The sequence below is a fragment of the Melopsittacus undulatus genome, chromosome 1, assembly GCF_012275295.1.
Source record: "Melopsittacus undulatus isolate bMelUnd1 chromosome 1, bMelUnd1.mat.Z, whole genome shotgun sequence".
NCBI lineage: Eukaryota > Metazoa > Chordata > Aves > Psittaciformes > Psittaculidae > Melopsittacus > Melopsittacus undulatus.
This window is the reverse complement of record NC_047527.1, coordinates 154,924,760-154,948,158: the sequence shown is the minus strand read 5'-3', so window position 1 is coordinate 154,948,158 and position 23,399 is coordinate 154,924,760. Positions and strand designations below refer to the sequence as shown.

Here is a 23,399-nt window from a genome sequence, read left to right as displayed (position 1 = left end):
GGCACTGAATCTTAACACAGGCTGAAAGCTGTGGTAGTGTGCCCAAGGCAGCAGAGATACCTGGTAGTTGATCTAGTTGTGCAACTTATTTATTTCTACTCTGCCAGTGTTTAAGATGGGGAAAGAGGAAAACCCTATCCTGTTGGAGGAGTTAATGCTAGTGGTTAAGAAGGTAGTACTCTCCCCTTGGTGCTGGGCTGGTGACTTAGCACAAGTGGGCAGAGTTTGATGGCTCTTTTCTGAGGGGCTGTCACTTAACTCCTTGAGCACTGAATGGGTGAGGTTACTTGCTTTGTATTTGCTGCTGCAGCCTTACCTGTTATGTTCATGGTAATGATACCAGCATTAGGACTTTCCTGAGTGATGTGCAAGCCCTGACTAACGAGGGCTGCAGAAATCCGGCACTGCAGAGGGTCTTGTAGGCATAATTAGATCCTCACTGTGGTATCTTACATTGAGATGCCAGTTTTAGCTGACTTTACAAAACCCAAGCAGTTGTGAGGCACTGAAAGCTGTTGCTGGAGAAATGTAATTTTTCTGGTAGCTTTCTCACAGTAGAGATTTTTCTGGCTGTGGAGTCTTAGCCGTACTTTAGCTTTTTAAAACAGGAATGCAAAACTCAGAGTATATGACTCAAAATCTGAGTTCCAGATGCTGGCTTAAATGTAATTTAATCTTTCAAGTTCGGGACAGTGAAAATCTCTAAGGCAGAATGAGTCCAAGCAACGTGTCTTCTCCATGCCCTGCTTCTAGAGACAGATGCTCCCTTGTTGTAGTTAATAAAGGTATTCTACCAAACCAAGAGACCCAGGATTAGTTTCCTATTGGGAGGCTTTGCCAGACGGTGTGAAATGAAGGTCTGAGTAATCTCTTGATGATGGATGAAGTGGAGCCATCCTGTTGCCTTCTTCTGTGTTCTTCATTTCTTTAACATTTAGTTGAGGGAGAACTTGGAGGAGAATAGTCTGCTAACTGCTATGGTATTAGTTCCTGAAGCTCCTTGTGACCTTCCTGCTGTGCCAAGTGTTGACCTTGAGTGCTCTTCCTAGCAATTTTGTGGGCATCTGCAATCCTGTAAGCTTTCAGAGCGGTGGAAGGAACCCGCAGTTTGTAAGAGACAAGACTGAAATAATGGGGAAAAAGACCATAAAGAGGTTGTGGCAGAAACTAGGGGAAATGGTGGTTCAGTCTTCTTTCAGGTGTCGAAAAGTTGTGCGCTGTGAGTAAAAGGAATCTCCTTTTCAATCAATTAAAGGGAAAATGTCTTAATATTACAAGTTCAAAACAACACTGAAGACTAGCTGACTAAAAGGAGGAGAGGATAGGTGTGATGAGCCCCCTATATGAATTTGGCAAGGAAAGCTGGGAATTTCAGTGGGGAGCTAGTGGTTTCAAATACAATTAGCAGGTTAGTTTTAGAGCTGGTTGGTGTTTGCTCCTTCATAGGTGTTTAACAGGACCTCTGTAAGAGCTCTACAAGACTTGTGTTGGAGTCCTAAAACAGTTTAAGTTTTCAGCAGGTGAGTTTAAACCGATTTTATGCAGAACAAATGTATTTAGTTTAAGACCTTAACAATGAAGGGACACTGGCATCCTGTTTGTCCAAATGTATGCAAGAGCTGATTTTGGACAAGACTTTGAAAGTGAATAAGACATTGATTCTCCAAAGAAGTGTTCAGCGGATGGCCACTAGCCTGGTCACTGAATGAATTTTACTTGGTTTCAGCTTTAAGTCTCTGGTTTCTTGTCTAGCAAGATGCTTGCAAGGCATCCAGTGTCCCCATAGGTAGTGATGACACTTCTGTATATTCAGTTCTTTGTGGGTAGCAGCAACAGTCCTGTTCTTTTGAATTGTTTCTGGTTGTAAATCTTGGCTATCAAGTATCCTGGTGTGGCAGTCAGCTATGGAGAGGATTTAACTCCCACTCTAAACTTGAGCAGGGCTAATCAAGAGGAGAGCTGTTCTGCCGGTATACATGCTGGACTGTGTAATGCATGCTCTTCACAGTTGGCCTTGTTACTGATGCCAGAAACAGAAGTAATTGGGGAAATGAGAAAGCAGTGCTGTGGATCACTGGGATGTATGCTACCGGGCTGTGGCTTCAGTCCTTGCAGTTTTAGCTTTGTTACCCAGGGTGATTGGACCACTGGTGTGCTGGGTGCTCTCAAATTGGTTGCCTTCCCCTTTGAAAAACATACACAGTAAATGCCGAATTAAAGATTAATTCCTTGACGTGGAATAAATGAAATGACCATTCAGGGTTTTGAACTGCCAACTGATGCTACACATGAATAGTAATTGTAACATTTATATATTGTAACAGTCTTAATATTTAACCTGGCTGATACGTTTTATCATCAGTATGGACAACTTTGTTATCAGTATGGACCATTGTTTGTATCAGTTGCCATTGCAACATGTGGGAAAACAGTCTGGAACTTTACTTACTATCTTCTTATACAGTAATTACAAGGAGAGCTATCTTTCTGTGGTATCTCTCTGGCTTAAAAATACAGACAATTAAAACCAATGCAGCCAGCCAGCTGTGTGTCAAACCGTTTAACACATGGAGAAGTTTTTATTGGCATAATCCTTTAAAATAGCACCTACATCTTTTTGATCTTCTTGGTCTCACAGGAGTTCTTTATATTCTAAATACAGAACAACTCGGGGTAGAAGTAGTTAAAAGTAAAATCCTTTAAGTATTGGTCACTTAATAATATCCTTAAGGACCTCTCCTGGTTGTCTTTGATGAACCTTGGAGTAGAAGCATTGAAACAAAAATAAACACAGTTCCGAGTATGCTGAAAATTCAGGTTGTAATTGCAAGTCTTAACTTCTGTGTTTTATCATCAAAAACATAAGCAGTCATGGGGGGAAGTGAATGCTGGGGGGAAATACCTAAACTGCTCGAAATGCTTAAAACGTACAGTAACTTTGAGCTACCACTATGCTGCTTTCCCCCCCACAGAAATAGTTTTTAAAGTATTAGTTGGTAACAGCTTGTTAATGATCAAAGCCTCATGACACAGTTTATTTGTTCCAAAGAGGTTGCTTGCCTGAGGTGCAAGGCTTGGTGCTTTCAGAAGTACTTGGGGTTCACTGTTTTGGGGGGCTAATTTTCTACAGCACAAAGACACAATGAATTTGAAAAGACAAGTGACATGGACATGTCTCTTAAAACTGTAGCTCAAAATGTTTGTCATGGTGAAACCTACAAAGCTTCTGAAGGCTTCTGTAAGACAGAGCTTGGGGTGTTCAGCATAGAAACCAGTATAGGATAATAAGAGAATATCCAGAAAAACAGATGTCTTCCATATGGAAATGGCTTGCATCCACCATACAGAAATGTCTGGTAAAAGCCCTTCATCCCAGTAACTTTAAATGAGAATTCCTCATGTTAAGAGAAGCAGCAGAGGTGAAGTACTGTAATTCCTCTCATGATTTTAAGGGAAACATGCTTCACTTAGAGTGCATTGAACATACTGGAGTATTTCTGCATGAGTGACTCATCTCTCGTTAGCATTTCTGCACCTACATGCTCAAGAAATGTTTCTAGATCTGATAGGAGCCCTTTAGGCTAGAAATAGTATTCCTTGTATTGCCATCCTTACAGCTGCTTGGTGGGGAGGCTGGGGTATAGCACCCAGTGGCAAGTTCACTTCTGTCACTGTTCAAGGCATAGAACAGAATGGAGCGCAGAGTGCGCACGTGCAACTGCTTTTCCCAACATCCCTCAGTTGGAATACTGCCAGTTGGATTCTTCCTGACATTTTTTTTTCCTGTGCTTGGGCAGATGCAAGATGCACTTCCTGATGCTGCTGCTTCCCACAGAGACTTGGTGGGAGGGAGGGAGGGAGGGTATAATGGAATCAATGAGGTTGGAAAAGACCTTTAAGACAGCTTAAACGGATTGTGAATTTTAGGTGGAGCCAGGAGTTAGACTCAATGATTCTTATTGGTCCCTTGCAACTTGAGATACTCTGATCAAGTCCACTCATTCCCCAGCCGTGCCAAGGCCACCCCAAACCCATAGCACTGAGGCCTCATCACCCCGGTGTGTGAACCCTTGCAGGGCTGGTGCCTGCAGCCCTGCCCTGGGCAGCCTGTTCCAATGCCTGAGCACCCTGTGGGGCAGGAATTGTTCCTCAGCTCCATCTAAACCTGCCCTGGTGCAGCTTGAGGCCGTTTCCTCTTGTCCCATCCCTTGTTCCTTGGGAGCAGAGCCCAGCCCCTCCTGTCTCCATCCTCCTGTCAGGCACTTGGAGGGAGCCATCAGGTCCCCTCTGAGCCTTCTCTTCTCCATCTGAACCCCCCAGGTTCCTCAGCCGTTCCCATCACACTTGGGCTCCAGGCCCTGCACCAGCTCCTTTGCTCTTCTCTGCCCCCTCCAGCACCTCAATGTCTTGCTTGTAATCAGTTGGTTTGGATTTTGTTTGGTTTTAATAGATAACCTATCAACCATAATTTATCACCACCTGCTGAGTCTTTGTGTTAACTGCCCAATCCAGTGGGCGAGTTCTGAAAGAAAACGCAGTGCTAAGGTGAGCCTGAAGGAACTGAAAAAAACCACCGAAATTTGAACAGTAACATTTCCTTTAGATAGAAAGGAAATGGCAAAGGAACCTAAAGACACATTCCAGCATGATACTTGAGTGTTTCTTAATGCTATGTTTTGTGGCTTCTGTCTACTCTGTGGTGCTAAGTAAGACTCTTTAAATGGTTTTCAGGTTGAGGCACAAACCTGCTTTGTGGAGGATTTCTGTTTCCTTAAAAATGGTTTAGTTGACTTCAGAGGAGATGGAAGTAGTGTGAGTTAAAACTGCCTCAAAGTTCCTACCGGCTTGGAATAAGCACTTGATGATAGCAAAATTGAAGGCAAGGACTAAGGAAGGATGGTTAGAAGTGGTGATGGATGCACCAAGCAATGAGTACTTGAGATGTGAACCTGCTGCTGTGCCCGAAACTAATTTTGGCTGCCATTTTGGTGACCTCTTTCTGCAAGCTTTCCTGTCTTGTGTGTCCTTTCTTGCTAGAGTCATTTTGACTCCTGCTTTATGGAGTGGAAGTTAATCGGTCACTTCACTGTCAAATTCGATTTCGAGTGGGTCATTCCAGTTAGATGCAAATTGCTGTGTGATGGTTTGCAGGGTGCTTTCTGCACACAGACCAAGGCTGCTGTTTGGAGTCAGAATAAAGACACCAGCGCACAAAAAGAACAGGAAGGTTTTTAAATTGTACTACTAAGTTTAATTTGAAATGTACCTAAAAAGGTTTACTTTTTCTTCAAGGAACTGTCTAGCTAATTCGAGTGAAGGATGAACTATTACATTAATATTGTCGATATGTGTGGCTGGCCTGAGTGTTTTGTAGAGTCAGTGTGGGTAAAATGCTTTATGTTGTATGTTGAAGTTAGACAGGTCTGTCTTCTCTGAAAGGCTCACTTCCTACCTGTGTTTTGTGGTGCTGCAGTATCTGATCATGTTTCCTGTGCAGACAGCAGCACATGGAACCCGTCCAATAGTGTACTCTTTACTCTTATGCCTGATTGAATTTACATTGAGTTATAGCTGTATTTATTTCTGTTTGTCCTTATGTCTTTAATACATTTGTAAGAGTCAGCTTGTTATTGTTCATAAAGGGGGAAAAAAATCACGTAATGCTCTTCTATTGAGCACATCCCACCATTTTTGGGGGGTTGTGGACCTGTTTGAGTGAGTCCAGAGCAGGCAATGAAGATACTGTGTGGGCTGGAGCAGCTCTGCTCTGGAGCCAGGCTGAGAGAGCTGGGCTGGGGCAGCCTGGACAAGAGAAAGCTCCTGAAGGGGAGACCTGAGAGCAGCTCCAGTGCCTAAAGGGGCTGCAGGGAACCTGGAGAGGGGCTTGGGACAAGGGATGTAGGGACAGGCCAAGGGGAATGGCTTGAACCTGCCAGAACAGGGGAGACTGAGCTGAGCTCTTAGGCAGAAGCTGTTCCCTGTGAGGGTGCTGAGGCGCTGGCACAGGGTGCCCAGAGAAGCTGTGGCTGCCCCATCCCTGGCAGTGCTCAAGGCCAGGTTGGACACAGGGGCTTGGAGCAGCTGCTCCAGTGGAAGGGGTTGGAACTGGATGAGTTTTAAGGTCCCTTCCAATCCATCCTGTGATTTTCCTCTAGTTGTCTGCTTTCTTGCATCTCTTTTCCTGCTGTAAGAACTGTAGCACTGTCTGTGTGCAGCCTGTGCAGGGTTTCCTCAGGCTTGCACTTCTGTACTCTACACAGGCTCTAAAGGCTGGCAAGTTAAAAGTTTGTTAGTGTGTTCCATCCTATGCTGTTCTTCAGTTTTCTGCTTTCCCTCTGGACATGCTGCCTGTAGCTCAACAGATGGACTCTGCTGCCTGCTCTCTCGGATCTTTATAGTTCAGAATCTTTTTGCTCTTAGACATCACATGTGTTTCAGCACTGTCTTTTAATCAGCTCAGTGATAGTGTCTGGCACAGGAAACGAGATAGTCTAAAGCTCCCTCTTTACCTATGCTCATTCACAATACCCAGAGAGATTCTGAGCAACAGTTGGATTGACAGTGCAGTTGGTCAGTGGTAGACATTATTGATTTCATCAGCTTGTACCTGGAGACTGAAAGAGATCCTAGTTTCCTAATTGTGCCCATGCATTGAAAGGATTTTTTTTTCATCCTTTATGAGAATAGTTTTAATTTTTGTTAATGTAGGCCAGGCCCTAGGTTCACACTTGGAACCCAACTTGTCTTACTCTAAATAAAGGCTTTTAATAGGTTTCTGCTGTTTGAGGAAATAGAAGTGGTGATTTCTTTGTCACTGCTAGAGTTCTCCCATGCAGATTATAGCAGATACTGACCCAGCAGAGGCTTTTAGTTTGAATAGTGAAAGGACAAACATGTTCATAGTGTCCTTGCCTGTGGCAGAGGGGTTAGAACTGGAGGAGGTTTAAGTTCTCTTCCAGCCCAAGCCATTCCATGATTCTATGTTTTGTACTGCTACAGGATCTGCAGTATTAGTTGTATTGTAGCCTGTACAGCTTGCTCCAGTTGTGCTGCATTTGGCCTCCTCCCAGAGCTACATGGAGTGTCTTGTCACTTTACTGCAGGGTGCAGAGAGGGACTGCATCTGTTTTTCTGTGCTTTTTAAGTGCCACATTGGAGAACTAGTGTTGTCATGCACAGTTAGGTGATACTGAATGGACCCTTCACGTGTGCCCCCTAATCTGTTTCCTGGCTGTTCAACCAAGACAGTTACATCCAAATTTGTAGCAGTCTCCTAGTGCTCAGTGTTGCAAATGAAGGTAATTGACACTGTTCATTGAATGTATGAAGTGAGACAGGAATGCAGAATCCTGAGAGACATTTATGATGATGATTTTTATCTGTGTACCTTTTCCACTCAAAAATACCATGTGGTAGTGTGGCAAAATGAGAGTACATGTACCATTGAACATCTCTGAAGAAAATTAATACCTTTGAACCTGATAAAGGTTCAGATAGCATATGGTGAACCAAAAGCACTCTGAATAACTAATCAGAGCTATCAAATAACTAGCTGTATTGATCATTAAGTGCATGGAGGTCATATTACGTAATACTGTGCACTGAAGCTATCATACATACAAAGCCAACTAAACTAAGCTTGCCTAAACCACTGTATGCTACACATGCTAGATGGAAAGTATTGTGGGTAACTGGTCAAATGTAAGTAACTTGTTTTCTCATTTTCTTTCTCTCCCCATGCCACCCGTTTCTTTTTTCTGGATTGTTGCTGTACCTCTGGGGACTTGTTGCTGCCATGGCTCAAATTCATTGTTTTATTGGACTACTTCTGGACCCTCAACACTGAAAATGATGGAAACGTGTTATTTACAAAGTAGCTGTAAGTATTGCATTGATACACATCTATTACAGCTGTTGTGGAAACAGAAGAAGCCTTAGCTTAGTAGGAGCTGGTTGAAAATCAGAAAGGGATAAAAGTGAAGGGGAAGCTATTTTAAGTGTCAGAAATATGAGGTCTCACCTGGTACGACGATCAATGCAGTGGAAGTCAGTGCTTCCACAGCAAAAGTAAGAAGTTACTTCTTTGAAAGGCTGTTGGAGGAATTTAAGGAACTCAATTGCTGGTTTATTTTGGTCCTTTTAGAAGTAGCCAATCATGAACAAATTCAGCCGCTTAAAAGTATGTTGAAGGCTTCCATTTCAGTTGGTTTTGGTGTTTTGGAAATCAGAATCTGGCATCCGACTTCAGGTTTTGAAAAGGCTTTTTCTTGTGGAGTATTAATTGCTTATACTAAATATAGCATTATATCAAGTGTAACACTTCATAGGCATTTCCAGTTAGTAATATTTGTAATTTCATTGTGTAAAATAGGTCATGTAAATGCTGTAGATCCACTTAGCAGAGGAAACAACTTGAAAGTTGTCATCTATTCTTGTTTAGCATTTTGTACTCTGTTCTTAAAGTTCTTAGTCATAAAACTATCCTAAATGTGGAGATGTATATGAAGAGTAAGAGACATAAAAATAATTTAAAATGAGAATTACATGTCAACCTACTCTTTTAAGCAAAAGATGTGCTACCTAGATTTTAATGAGAGGGTGAGTTGTTTCTGGTAAGCATGACATAGATTAAAAGGTATGTACGCATTTAAAGATGCAGAGTGACTGATGGTGATTAGATCTTTTACATCTGGTAGGATGGGTAGCAATTGCATGGCCTTAGTAGTTACTAAGTTATATATTATTGCTGAAACCATCACTAAGAGAAACAGCACCTCTGTTCTTTAAATAGACAGTTGTCTCCAAAAGCATTTTCACCTTCACCTCTAAAAGAACTAAACTGTCTTGTCTCATAAGGCAATCCATGGACCTGCTGTGATATCAAACGCATTTCTAGGATTCTGCTGGAAGAGCAGTTTAAAAGCAGCGTGGCCAATCTCTGCAGGATCACCAGGTTTAGCACAGTGAGGAAGAGGCATTTTAAGCACCTTAACGTTTTCATTAATGTGGTGAGAAGCAGTAATGGCTAACATCTGGAATTCTCACTATTCATATTAGGCAGAATTTTGAGTAACTTATTCATTGCACAAGGGAACTGAAGTTTTGCTTCTATGGCAGGCCCATTGAAGTGTATGCTGCATTAGTGTAGCTCTGGATTTAACACTAAGGCCTTCAGTTCTGCCACCCAGAAGTAAAGAAAATCAAGGTAGTCCCTATCATGTTGGGGCATTACCACCATGACCCTTGGGAGTACAAGAAAGCTACAATCATACTAGTTGCCTGTATTGCAAATGGGCATGGAAACAAAGTTGATTTTACTCTAATCTGTTTGTTCTTGTGAGTGTTTAAATAACTAATGGAAGCAAAGGAAGAAGTTAAAAGCTTTTCTTTTAAGTTTTCTCTTTGTCTCTTGCCATAGCAACAGAAGAACCTTGAAGGATATGTGGGGTTTGCAAATCTTCCAAATCAAGTTTATCGCAAGTCTGTGAAGAGAGGATTTGAATTCACACTCATGGTAGTAGGTAAGTTTGTTTTGAGTGGAGATTGCTGAAAGTATATTAACATAGCTCTTAATCTATGATGCTGATTGATTATATATATATATATTTGGTTTTTTTTTTTTGGTATGGTCTTACGAGAAGATATGCCTTCTAGGCTGTTAAATCTAGAGTGGGTAAAAAGAGTGCGTTGTCCGTTACGCAAGTAGATGAGAAAAATAAAGGAAGAGAACTGTGTAGTTCATACAGTCTAAGGAAGAAGTGGTGTGGATCTAGTCTAAAATGTGACGTGCAAGTATGACAGAACAGAAATAATTTGAACTTGGATTTTCATTTGAAGAAAACAATAGAACTGCTTTTACAGTTGAGTGCAACAAGGCAAACTGGCATCCAAAAGTAACATTGGAATCTTTCCTTGTACATAACCAGGCAGCAGGATCTTGTATGTCCTGCACTTCTGTGGCCACAAAACTATGCTACAAAATCAAAGCTTTAATTTAAACAGACCTTCCTAGTTTGTATGGTTGTAAAGCAAACCAAATGTAAACAGTACGTTCCCTGTGGACTACAGAGATAGGGAAATTCTTGTTAGGATGAATGGTTAATGCCATGCAGAGCAGTTCATTTTGGCTTCAGTGATGACCCAGAATAACCACTCTCCTGCTAGGACATCAGGTTGCATTTTTTTTTTCTCCTCCATTGTTTGAGTACTTGTATGATAGTAGACCTACTAAGGTTAGGTACATACGTAGGTATGCTAGATATGTGACCTGGTTTTCATAGAATCATAAAATAGTTAGGATTGGAAAGGACCTTAAGATCATCTAGTTCAAACCCCCTGCCATGGGCAGGGACACCTCACACTAAACCATATCACCCAAGGCTTCATCCAACCTGGCCTTGAACACTGCCAGGGATGGAGCATTCACAACCTCCCTGGGCAACCCATTCCAGTGCCTCACCACCCTAACAGTAAAGAATTTCTTCCTTATATCCAATCTAAACCTCTGCTGTTTAAGTTTGAACCCGTTACCCCTTGTCCTGTCACTACAGTCCCTAATGAATAGTCCCTCCCCAGCATCCCCGCAGGCCCCCTTCAGATCCTGGAAGGCTGCTATGAGGTCTCCAAGCAGCCTTCTCTTCTCCAGGCTGAACAGCCCCAACTTTCTGAGCCCGTCTTCATATGATGCAGTGATTAACATAATAACAATAAAAATCATAAATGTTCTATAATAGCCATCTCTCTGGTGATGTCTACCGTTATCTTTTGTAATTTGATTAGCTTGATAATGCTTTGGTTTGTCATTGACACAATGGAAGTCTTGTGCAGTCATTATGTGTATGTAGCTTGTAACATAACAGTACCTTTTGACAGAGCTGGAAATCAAGGTCAAATTGGTGAAAAGTCATTGCAGGTCACTTTAGTTTTCTTTCGATTGCAAAGTGAATTAGAATTTTAGAATCTGAGGTTGCTTTTTTCTATGGGGACTTGATTACAGGTCTTTTGTAATCCCGAATCCAAGTACAAAATTCATTGTTTGCTATAAATCTGTATATAACCTTAAATAAAACTTAATTTTCTGCTACCTACATGAAAAAGGGAGGATGGAGGGAGGGAGCTGTCTTCATTCAGTATTATTCCACAGTGGGGTATAATTTGTACTTCCAAGTTTCATTCTCACAAAAACCAAGTCACTTAAAGCGGAAGCAGTAGATGTAGTGATGTATTAGAAGTAGAGTAAGTGTATGACATTACCTTGGTGTTTTTACATTTGTCTGTAATACAGCCTAGTGCAGTTGCACATAGGAGAACTGTAGAATATGGTCACTGTTGAAAGGTAAAATTGGTCCAAAATTAGATTAAAAATGAGTTGTTGATCAGATAGTTTTGTTACCAGTTTTACTTTTAACACTATTTTACTTACTACTGAGACTTATACATTTGTATAGGAATTCATATCACTGTCTGGGAATTACTGGGGGTTTGGCAGCAGTTTTATAAATTAAAAGTCCATCTAATTGTCTGCTTCCACCCCCCAAGTATAAAAGTCAGATACTTGAAAGTGAGCATTTAACCCAAATGGCGGCTGATCTTTTAGTACTGTAACACATGCAGAGGACTGAGAGGGAAAAATCATGTTATTTACAAGTGATGTGTCTGATAATAATATGTCCTGAAAAAATACGTGTATTTTAAATAAGAAAATGGAATTGTGTATTACTGCTCACTGCTTGGTCAATATTGTAATGTAATGTGCAATTAGATTCTTAGAATCGTAATTGTTGCTATGTTCATCTTTGGAGATGGTGTGCTTTGCCTTGGGTTGAGGTCTTTAGCTGACATTGTGATACAGTTCTGTAATAGTAAATTGAATTATTTGTAATCTAGTTATTAAAAGTTGGGAATGTAATGCTTACCTGTCTATGGTGAGAGCTGGGTGGCTAAGAATACTGAATGTATCATCACTTGGAGGTAATATAAAGTGTTCCCTTGCTTTTTTCTACCACCAAGAGATGTATGCATGCATGGATGCTTTACTGCACAAGTACTAGCGTGCTTTATTTATAGGCACCTGTTTGTTCTGAAATGAAAAACTGGGAAAAACAATGCTTGTAGTTGCTAAACAGGTACAAGGAAGAAAATAAATCATGTTTGGGATCTGGGATCTCTGCCCAGGTGTTTTCAGGTGTCTGTGAGGCTTGATATTGCGGCTATGCATTTGTATAGGAACTGTCTTCCAGTTGCCTGTTTGGTCTGGAATAATCAGTTAAGCTTAAGAGATGTACATAACATGATACCTGGCTTTTTGGCCTGGAAATATGTAGTCTAGAAAGTCAGCAGATCAGCCTGTTGACAGGGGCTTGCCAAGGCAGTTGTACAGCTGTAGTAACTGCTGTAGAAACAACTCTGTTTCCACTTTAACAATGTGTGGTATTTGTCTCTGAGGAAGCAGTAAGTACAGCATCCAACAGATCTGACAGTGTTTCCAGTCAGCATTTTTGCACGGGGATAGGTCAGTTTTATAGAACTCAATAAAATACTTATTCCCCAGGCTCTTGAGTTACTGTCTTTACCCTGGAGCTGCCCATAGCAATGTGTGGTGGCTTCCTGCCTTCTCTTGTGCCAGTGGAGTTGGAGAGAGGGCATTTAAATTTAGGTGTGCAGAAGGCCAAGTAGTTGTTAAATAGCCTAGAGCAGGTTCAGGGTACAGGGGTTCCTTCTCTGAGCTGGCTGGGGGCATTGCTTTGGAAGCGGCTCCTTACAGCCATGTGGGGCTTGCTCTTGAAGGCAGAGCTCAGTGAGGTTGCTGTATTTGAGGCTTAATGCTAGTGATACCTTTCCTGTAAGTATTTGCTAATTTCCAGATGTTCTGTTATTTACATTAAATATAACTGATAGGTGAAGTGTTTATGAACTACACACACAAATATAAGAAGTTGATGTTAAAATATTCTTTTTATATTTAATGTTTTAAGAACCATTGAAAAGTTAACCTTCAGAGAGTAGCTGGAGTTATTCTATCGTGTTTAGCAAGGATAAACAGTTTAATGTTTCTATCTCATTAACTGTGTTTGTTTTCTCTAGGTTGTATGGTTCCTTTTGGTAGTATTTATAAACTTTCCTTAAGAACCTGAAGACCCAAGATAAGCCTTTCTTTTCCTTATTGAACAGTTGTCACTGGACACCAATTTATCTTTAAAACAATGAATTTTGTATGCATCCTGTTCCAGAAGGCTCATCAGTTGTTGAAACCATGCTGCTCCTGAAATGGCTTGGTTTTGTAGAGTAAAAACTAACAAGTGCCTCCAAGGGTAAGATATAAAGTAGGCAGAAATATGTGTGAAGCTGAGCTTCATTCTTGATGCTTTCATAAGAAGACTTTTAAATTGTGGTTTAAAGCAACTGATCTGAAATACAAAAAGCTCACCAGTGGAAACAAATTGTCAAGTTGGCCTCAGTAGGCTGCTTCCTTCATAACCTCCTGTAATCCCTTTAAGTACAAGGTAGTTGTCAAAACACTGGAGAACCTGACATAAATATTTGGTCTGTTTGAAATCTAAAGTGTATTCTCTGGATATCTCTGCTGTAGACGCTTCTGGGAGGAAATTATATGCTGAAGTCAGACGCTGAAGAGAGCTTGCAGCAGGAATACTACCACAGCTGTTAGCTCACAGTGAAGGGAAAGCTTCATTGTGACACTGTAGCTGTGTCTGTTTATCAATGTAATTACACTTGCTGAGGTAGTGGGTGTGTTTTTCTCCTTGTTTCAGTGTAATGAGATGTGGAACAGTTGCTTTTCAGGGTGTCTCTTTTCCAAAGGCTGAATCAGGAAATCCCTCTTTTGTAGTTGTATTGGAATGACAATGGTAACATGGGGTTAGAACCAACACCCAAGTGGATGCAAATTCGTCATTTCTAAGAATTCTTTTCTCCTACAGACTTTATGTACTTAAAAATAACTATTTAGGGTGGCTTTTCCTAGAGCTGTGTACTTGAAGGTGTTTGGGCTTCATGAGCTTTCTCAGAGGTTGGACTCTTAAAGTTTATGTACTTATTTGTTGAAAATTCATCTGATTTGCCAAGTGTAAAATGTAGTCAAGTGACTTTATAGAGGACCTTCCCACGCAGCTCCTATTTGTGAGCAACTCATTGCTAGCTTGGTTCTGAAAAAGCTGTTTTGAAAGCTCTCCTGTAATAAATTGTCTGGTTTGCTTTTTAACTGTTGCTTTAGCCTCATAGATCACCTGCAGATTACAACTTAAAGCAAAAACTCATGCTTCAGTATTGTCATAGCATTTTTACTTGTAATTATACAGGCACTCAAATGCTTTGGCCAAGCATGGCTGTTTGGCATGGACGCCAAGGAGAGGGCTGCATTTTGCAAGACTTGGAAGCTGCGTTAAATGAAAAGCACATTCTGACTTGAAAACGCTTTTATTTTTCACTGAAGAAAACTTGAACTGGTTTGATACTGGTGTCTGTTGGTGATGGATCATGTTCTGATTACAATCACCCCTTTCATTTTCATCAGGCTGCTCTAGTGGAAGGTGTCCCTGCCAGTGGCAGGGGGTCAGAACTGGGTGAGCTTTAAGGTCCCTTCCAACCCAACCCATTCCATGACTCTGTGATCTCTTGCTAGATGCCTGCTGTCATACAGATCTTCAGTTCTAACAGCTAACCTTATGTACCATGTATTATTATATTGAAATATTGCTTAGAAAAATTAAGGGAAGTTTTTGTAAAGCTTTGGTGATTTTTGGATTGAAACTCAACTGAACTGTGTTTTGGTCAGAGCCTAATTTATCTATGAAAGTTCTTTGTTCCTGGTGAAGGTTTTTGAGGGAAGAGCCTTCTCCCTCAGTGTATGGTTGCAACCCCATAATTTGGCAAAATCTGCCTATAACCTAATTGGGCTTTATTGCTTTAAACAAGTGATGATTCTGTTGAAAACATTTTTCTATTCCATATATCATTTTCTTGACAGTCTCATAACAAATAATATGAATTCTGTTACATCCCTCTGTATTTAAAACTGGTTCTCTAATAGATGTATTCGGGGAATTTCATGAAAACCATCTCTTGAGACACTGTGCTCTGCACTGTGTAGGTGTCATCTTCCCTGTCTCTTTTTTAAGCTGTGTGGAGTTTTTCATCCTAGCCTACATAATTCATCTTGTCATGGTATTAGCTGTCTTCAGGCCAGCTAGAACTTTTGCTTTATTTCTAACTGCGTAAATCTTATTGCTCTGAGTGGTTTTTCTTACCCTGCCTTACCCAGGGCTTCATATGATTCCTAAATAAAAATGTGCTTGCTGAATTTGCATGTAAATGTGTGCACACATTGACACAAACACACACTCTATTGGTATTTAATTTATTACAGTATGCTTGCTCACTATGGTGAGATCAGTGTTGGAACCTGCTTCTTGTTCCTGTTGGTGACAGGTTTGTAGGGCGCAGTTTAACTGAAATGAATAATCTGTTGGTTTTTCTTTTTGCTTTATATTAGAATAATTAGTCACTGCATGATGTTCTGGATATCATGGAATCATGGAATGGTTTGGTTGGAAGGGACCTTTTAAAGCTTCTTTAGTTCCAGCCCCCTCCCACCTTCCACTAGACCATTTGGTCCAAAACTCATCCATCCTGGCCTTGAACACTGCCAGGGATGCTCAGATGTGATGGTGTTTAGTGTAATGTGTGAACTTAACCCCATCTTAGAGAAGGTACCTAGCTAATAGATATGTTTTACTTCTTAAAGTGGTTATCAGGTGGCCAAAACAGGTTTTTGATTCTGCCTTCAAAAGTCAACAGTTGTTCTGAGCTGTCGTGGCGCATGAGTAGGGTATGAGCTAAATGTTGTACGCCTTGTAAGCAGCAACTTGTTAGGAGTTACTGCTGCCATTTCTGGTTCCTTAGCCTTGGATGATCAGGTGTCAGTTTACTGACTGGCAGGACTGTTTTGGGGCCTTCTTTCTACAAGCATAGAGTAAAATTCAAAGTAGAAATCAGGTTTTTGTGTAGATAAATATACTGTAGGAGTTGAAACCTGGTTCTTTCTTTCTGTTGGCTGAAAATGTCAGGCCTGCCTGCTGCATGAAGGGATGCAGACAACCTCACGAATGAGTGGGTGACTATTGCAACCAGAGTGATATTCTTGGAATGGAGTATTTGTGGTCTTTATCTTTAATTGTACTAAAGCCACTGTGACCCCTTAATTGTGACTCTTCACAGTTCACGGATTCAGTGTGTGTGTTTTCCCTTCGGCTGATTTTGGAGTAGTTCAGATCTTCACTGTGAATCCATTTGAAGCTGTTAGATTTGCTTCTTTTTTTCCCTGTGTTTTTCTGTGTGTAGTATGGTTACATGGTTCTGGGGTTTCAATGTTTTCTGTTGAGCTTCTGAACAGATTTAGTGTTAAGTTAGAGTTGGTACCATATTCCTGTCTGGAATTTCTTTTATTAAAGCGAATGAACATCTTCCAAGAAGAGTTTTTCTCTTTTGCTTTCTGGTGTAGTCTGATGGTTTTTCCAGCCACCATATTATGATACTTAAGTCAGCGTATTTAAACTTCTCAGTGGTTGGAGGCGAAGCTGTTTCATCAAGCTAGTTTTTCTGTTTGAGTTTCTGTCAGCCTTTCCTTCCATCCCAGTTTTTCACTGTTGGTAGTTTTGTCACGCATACCAAGACCACAAATGGAAGAACCCTTACACTCTGTCTTGCGATGGCGCTAAATTTCTGTCAGTGTTGATATAAGCTGTATGAAGTGTGTAATGACACTATTCAACGTAGTTCCTTCCCTATATTAAGCTTGAAGTGAAAGCTTTTTGGAGGGTGCTGATCTCCCAGTTTCACAAGGGGTTCTGGCTTTGTATCACTGAAATACTGACCCCCATCACTGATGAGGCTTTAAGCCAGTGAAAACCATGCTAAGTCAGTAGTCTGAAAGCAGTTGTTGGGTGTCTGTGGAGCACTTTGCAGCACAAGCATTGTGTGAAGATGAAGAACTGTGAAACAAACCAGTGCTGAAAAACACAATTATCAGCTGAAGAGCTGGGGACACTGGATAAGCTGGAATGGCATGGAGCAGGAAAGGAGCTTCATTGCACACGCACATGGGTGATGATTGTTATTACTGCCTTGATCCACTTTGCCCAGGTCTTCTGTCCTTCAAGGTAGAAATATTGTGCTTTATATTCAGAAGCATGGTAGGGAATCATGTATTTTAGAAGCAAGTGGCATCAACCTTCAGTTTGTTCCAGGGCTTTGGAACTTGCTGTCCTTGATCTAGTCTCATAGAAGACCTGTATTTTTTGACCTTAAATATTAACTTGCCAGTGATACAACAAAATGTTCTATTCTGCTGTGATGGAAATGCCTGTTACCAAGACTCTGGTTGTTGCCAGTCAGACCAACAGTTCATGAAATTAAAGGTTTTAAATTTAGCTGGATTTGCATTCTTATGAAATAATCTGATTTTTGTTACACATAAAATAGTCTCAGGAATATTCTGAAGTTGGCTCATGAAAGATCTGAATGGTTCTGCTGTGATACAGTATTTGGTAAAGAGCTGGTTAAGCTTTCATCCATATGTATCTCCTCAGACCCTGTGATGTAGATCTGTAAAATACTTACTTTGTATCTCTATTAAACTGTTTAACTTGCCTTCACATCCACCTGACTTTTCCTGACTTGCCCCACTACGCAGAGTTGAAAGGGGATTGTAAGTCTTCCGAAAGTTAACGTTGTTGTTTGTCTTGGAAGTCGGCAGTTCTCTTGTAGAGTTTAAGGTATGAGAAAGTTCATTGTCAGTTTCTGGTTATTTTGTGCTTCACTGTTTTCCTTAGTAGGTACTGATGTCTGAAAATGCTTTCTATGACAAGTGGGCCAGTTTCTAAGAGGCCTTTGAGCAATGAATGTAATACCCTTTAGTACAAATACCATTGTCTTCATGTAGGATGGCAGAAGTAAACACCAGAAGAAGCTCTTTAAGAGAGCTGAAGACAAGCCTTACTCTGAACATCAGTTTTCTTGGTTGGGTTGTTCATAATCTGTGATGTTGTTCTGCTTAATAACCCGTGGAGAGGTCAGCAACGTAAAATAGTGTTCAGGTTTAATTGTAATTCTTTTTAGGGGAGTTTCCCTTCTGAAATTATTCCTTTTTGGTCACCAGAATTCTAATCTCTTCTCTCTAGACCTCTGGCAAAATTCTAGCAATGTAGAAACCTTTGAGATGCTTGCGCAGGATTGGGGCTAACCATTCTGTGCTCCCAGCAACAGAGCTGGAGTCAGGAGGAAAAATTGTATCATCTCTTTGCAGATGTTTAGTGCATGATGTTCCTTGCCTTGGAAAGCCCAAAGGTAACCTTGTTAGTATGAGTCATAGAATCACTGTCTGGTTTGGGTTGGAAGGGACCTTAAAGCTTATGCAGGTCCAACCACCTTCCCCTGGAGCACCTTGCTCCAAGCCCCTGTGTCCAACCTGGCCTTGAACACTGCAAGGGATGGGGCAGCCACAGCTTCTCTGGGCACCCTGTGCCAGCGCCTCAGCACCCTCATAATGAAGGACTTTTTCTTTACTTTGTCTTCAGATGTAGAGAGAAAGAGTGTTTAAACAAAATCCCAACCACCTTGTTTGCATGTACTCTGAAGCCTGTGTGACGGGACTAATGCCAGGGTCAGCCTGAGCAGGATGAGCAAAGCCAAGTATGTTCCCCAGCATTGCCATCTGTGGTCTGTTGGTGAGCTTCAGTGAAACCCTAGTTAAGTCACACCTTGAAGAGCACTGATTGCTGCTACACCAAATCCCCTCCTGTATGTAGGTTACTGTGTTAATGAAAATAGCGTTTTATATTCACTGGCTCTGTGAAGTTGTGCTGGGATTTTTCCATTTTCATTCTTTTATGGTCTGGGGTGTCTATAGTACATAAACCCTTCATTTGAATGATGATTTCAAGGGCATATGTTGTATCCAAATTCTTCCTGAGTAGCTGAAGCTAAAAAACTAAACCAGTTCCCCTTCAGGGAAATACGTTCTCTTGGTTATTTTGAAGAATCGATGCCTATTTCTTCTGGAATATGGGTAGAGCTTAATCCAGTCATGCACATCACTCTAATTCACTTAATAGACCAACACAGTCTAGTGGTTGGAAAGCTAAATCCATGGGCTCTTCTTATGAGGAAATACCTACTGCTTTTCAAATATAGCCCTATACACATTTGTCCTTTTATCTGTTGGTCTTGAGCTCTGATACTCATGTCTTTCTATGATCAAACATTTTTAGTGACTGAATTCTAAGTAATGAGATGTGGATGATGGGGGCAAATTTTAACCTTAAGTATTCCTTGAATTCTAACAATTTAAGTTCAATTATCACAGTCATTTCAGTTACACAGTAAATAAAAGGATGTGACTTTTATACGCTCATGAGCTGTGGTTTGAACTGAGGGCAGTGTCCAAACTTTTATTTGGCTGTGAAGGTATCTCCTTTGGGTTTTATATGTCAAATGGCAACCAATTAGTTAATTGAATGAAACAAAACTGACTCAGAGGATGTATACATGAACTCTGCAGATACTTGGGCTGTTTGAGGTTTTACTCAAAACCCATGTTCTGCTTCAAGTAACAGTAAAAGAATTTATTCTGCAACTAATTGCAAAACATTTTAATACACCTGTCTAATTAGAAAGGAGTTGGCACCTACGTGTTTAGAGATCCATATGGATGAGATGCTGCATAGCAGTCTTGACTATTCAGCTTTCTCATTTTACCATTTAGGTGGATTCATTTTGTCTCAAGAAAGGCTAAACTATAACAATGCTTTTATGCCTTTTCAACCAGAAGTAGAGCTCAGGAAGATGGAAAATGCTGATTGTTTGAAAGGACTTTGGAATTTTTATGGATCAAATACCCTTTAGTATTTGTGTCCTGACATCCTTTGCACTTGCTAATCAGGTGAAGTTAGGCCATTCACAGTATCTGGTTAATGAGAAGCTGATTAAATAGGGTTACTTCAGATAGAAATTAGTGTTCAATTAAATTGCACACAATCACATTCTTGTTTGAATGACTCTAATTTGTATATGCAGAATGTGAAGACCTTTGTCAATGCATATCTCTATTAAGGAACTCTAGCAGAAAAGATCATATATGAGTAAACCTGTAGTTGATTATCTTACTCCTTTAGCATTCTAAAACTTATGTTATTGTGTCATTTTTTGTGCCCTTGGAAAGCAGGGTAAGAAAGACTTCCCTGGTGCTAGTGAGTAAGATGAGCTCATGGCAGATGCAGAGAATTGTTTCTGCTTATTCAAGTACAGTTATGTTTGCCAGCATTGTGTGCTTCCCAATTCCCCTTGCTGCTGTCAGCCTAAAAATAGAAAAAAAAATCAGGGATTTTTTTTTTTTAATTTGGGAATTTTGATTACAGTTAATATTTAAATAAATAGTTTATTACAATGAAATAAGAATAAAAAAGCCCAACAACAGTGCTTCACAAAGATCACGGAATTCCAGCCTGGTTTGGGTTGGAAGTGGCCTTAAAGCTCCTCCAGCTCCAACCCCTGCCATGGGCAGCGACCCCTTCCACTGGAGCAGCTGCCCCAAGCCCCTGTGTCCAACCTGGCCTTGAGCACTGCCAGGGATGGGGCAGCCACAGCTTCTCTGGGCACCCTGTGCCAGTGCCTCAGCACCCTCACAGAGAACAGCTTCTACCTGAGAGCTCAGCTCAGTCTCCGCTCTGGCAGGTTCAAGCCATTCTCCCCTTAAGCTGTCATGTTGTGTTCTATAGGTGTTTGCACATTGCCGAGTGGTTTAACTTGGATGTATCTTTCTATGATGAATCTTTACTGGCTCCGTCTTTTGGTGTTGGGGAGGTATTGCATAAATCTGTGCTGTTGGTATTTGTGCTTCATGGACTGTTCCCTCTTGAGAAGTTGCCTTCTCTCCCCAGGTAAGCAGTTAGAGGCTTAATTTGCATGTTCATCCATGTGCTTGACTGTAAAACTTTGATTTCTCTGGAACCACATTCCTATCTAATCAATAATAAATGGGTGGGATTTGCCTTTTTCTTGGTGCTTGTAGGCTTTTTATTAAGGAGGAGAAAGCTGGTTGCTGATTGCCCAGCTACTGAGACCTAGACCCTTGCAGCTCTACTGGAATAGTCTGTATTGCCTAGAAATCACATGACATTTAGAAACTCCTAGTTTTCATCAGGTAGGCACATTGTTCTGACAGCATTCATTGTCAATGTAGATGAAGCTTGAGGCTGGCTCTTCTTGGATAGGAATCTGAGAGCCTGTAGCACTTTTAACTCTAGAGAAAACAGAGATTAACTTGGACATAGTTGGGAATACTGCAGATTGTGGTATCTTTCAGAGCAGTAGGTGTGTGTGCCAAGTTGAAGTTGGCAGAATGTTTCCACTCCTGAGAGTTTTCCTCCTGAAGTATCTTATGTTTTTATAATACCTCTTTTTTCAGCACCGGTATTTCTGGTGCATATCCTGGTACTGACAGGATGTCCAAACGACATGAACCCCTAAATACATGTTATTTATTTATTATGAAGAGGACTCAATAAGGCAGAAGCTGTTCCCTGTGAGGGTGCTGAGGCGCTGGCACAGGGTGCCCAGAGAAGCTGTGGCTGCCCCATCCCTGGCAGTGCTCAAGGCCAGGTTGGACACAGGGGCTTGGAGCAGCTGCTCCAGTGGAAGGGGTCCCTGCCTGTGGCAGGGCTTGGAACTGTCTGATCTCAAGCTCTTTTCCAACCATAACCAGTCTGAGATGACATAATCAATGTGCTGCTTCTTTTACTTGTAATGAGCTGCATTTTCTATTTGCTGTGTAAGATTCCCCTCCTTTTGTTTTTTTGTGTGAAGCCTCTGCATAGCTGAAGTTACATGATAGATAAAAAATCGTATGAAAGGATTTAAAAAAAGCTTTCAGAAAGACTCAGTTGGGTTTTCTTGGTACAGTGCGAAGCTTTTAAATGAGGTAGTTTCTGTAAAAGAAACCCCAGGAGAAATAAACAACTGATAGCTTTTTATTTTCCAGCTAAGACTCAGATAACTAAAAAGACTGCCTTTGTTTCTATAGATCATCACATATGACTTGTTAGTTAAATTGTGCCTTGATTATGCTTATTCTTCTGAGAATGAAAGTTCAAGGGCTGTGTCTTCCATGCCTTTTTTACCTGTTCTGTTCGAGCTGCTGTGTCATGGCAGTGCAGTTGAATATATTTAGCTTCCTTTCATGTCCAGTAAATTGTAGTGCTCTTGTTTCTGATGTTTCAGGCTGCAGCTTTTTTTGTTCAAGTACTTTGGACTCTTTCCGGAAGGCTTTTTATTACTTACTGTTCAAACCCGTCTTTAGCTCTTTCCACAGATTCTAACAAAGTGACTGCATATGTCAAAACATATGTATAGCTTTAGAGGTATCTGCTTCTAGAAGGAAGCAAAAGCTGTGGTTCTTGAAGCTATTCTGGGAGAAAGTGAGGGCTTGATCTGCTGGGTGTGAAGGTGGGAAAAATACCGAAGGGAATGGTAAAATGAGAGACAAACTCCTTGTATTGCTGCTTAAGCTTGAGATGTAAATTTTGATTTGCAAAAATAATTAATAACTGAATTTCCATGGGTAAAAAAATGCATCTGGGCCAGGTATTCCTGCTGCCCTCTCGGTTTAAAGCTCACAGTTCAGATTTAGCACAAGGTGCTTTTGGGAAGTGGGAGCCGTGTGGCTGGCTGGTGGTAAGGGGTGAGGGACAGCGGGGAACTGGGCTTCATGGAGAAGTTCCCTTGGCCTGGTCTGCTAGCAGAGGTGAATTTGAGTGTGGCTTCTTTCAGTATGCCATGAGAGGCTGTCAGACAGCACCCCAGTACCCACACCCAATACCTGCATGGGTTTCTCTTACCTCAGACCCACTGAATACCATAGGTTTTTGTCACCTCTCTTTGAGGTGACTAAGTCCTTGTAAATGAGGTTGAGGACACATTGGAATAACACAGTTGAGTGGTAGAGGTGGTATACCATGTTTCTCTGAAAGGGTAGGGTAAATGAGATGCCACTTGACTTACTAAAAAGCAGATCTGTTGGGCACACTTGTCTGGCTGAGGCTGGTGGGTACCACGCTTGGGTTGTTGTGCACAGATGTTCTGTTCACAATGACTGCAATTGCTGATGTTCCACTGAAGCTTTGGCAATTGTTCTGCATATTGTACCATGGGGCCTTTTTGTAAATATCCATTCTTCTCCATCCCTCTTTCATCAGAAACTTCCTTGCCATTTTGGTTACATGTGAGCTCATTGGGTGTTCCCTCTTGAAGGCTTAAATGTGGTTTTTGTCCTGCCCTTTCTGTCGTCTAAGTATCACTAAATGTATTCATTAATCCTCTGGGTGACTCTG

General features: G+C 41.1%; 1 protein-coding gene across 3 annotated transcripts in view; it reads left to right on the top strand.

Annotated features, from left to right (window-relative positions):
* SEPTIN7 (septin 7) overlaps positions 1 to 23,399 on the top strand; it is a 65,853-nt gene that overhangs the window by 5,592 nt on the left and 36,862 nt on the right. For 2 of the 3 annotated variants that reach the window (XM_031045428.2, XM_031045429.2), the window contains exon 3: positions 9,419 to 9,521. In XM_031045428.2, coding sequence (XP_030901288.1) covers positions 9,419 to 9,521 — 103 coding nt within the window. Of the gene's footprint in view, positions 1 to 7,874; positions 7,880 to 9,418; positions 9,522 to 23,399 lie in introns of all 3 variants that reach the window. The other variant, XM_031045430.2, reaches the window with a different exon arrangement.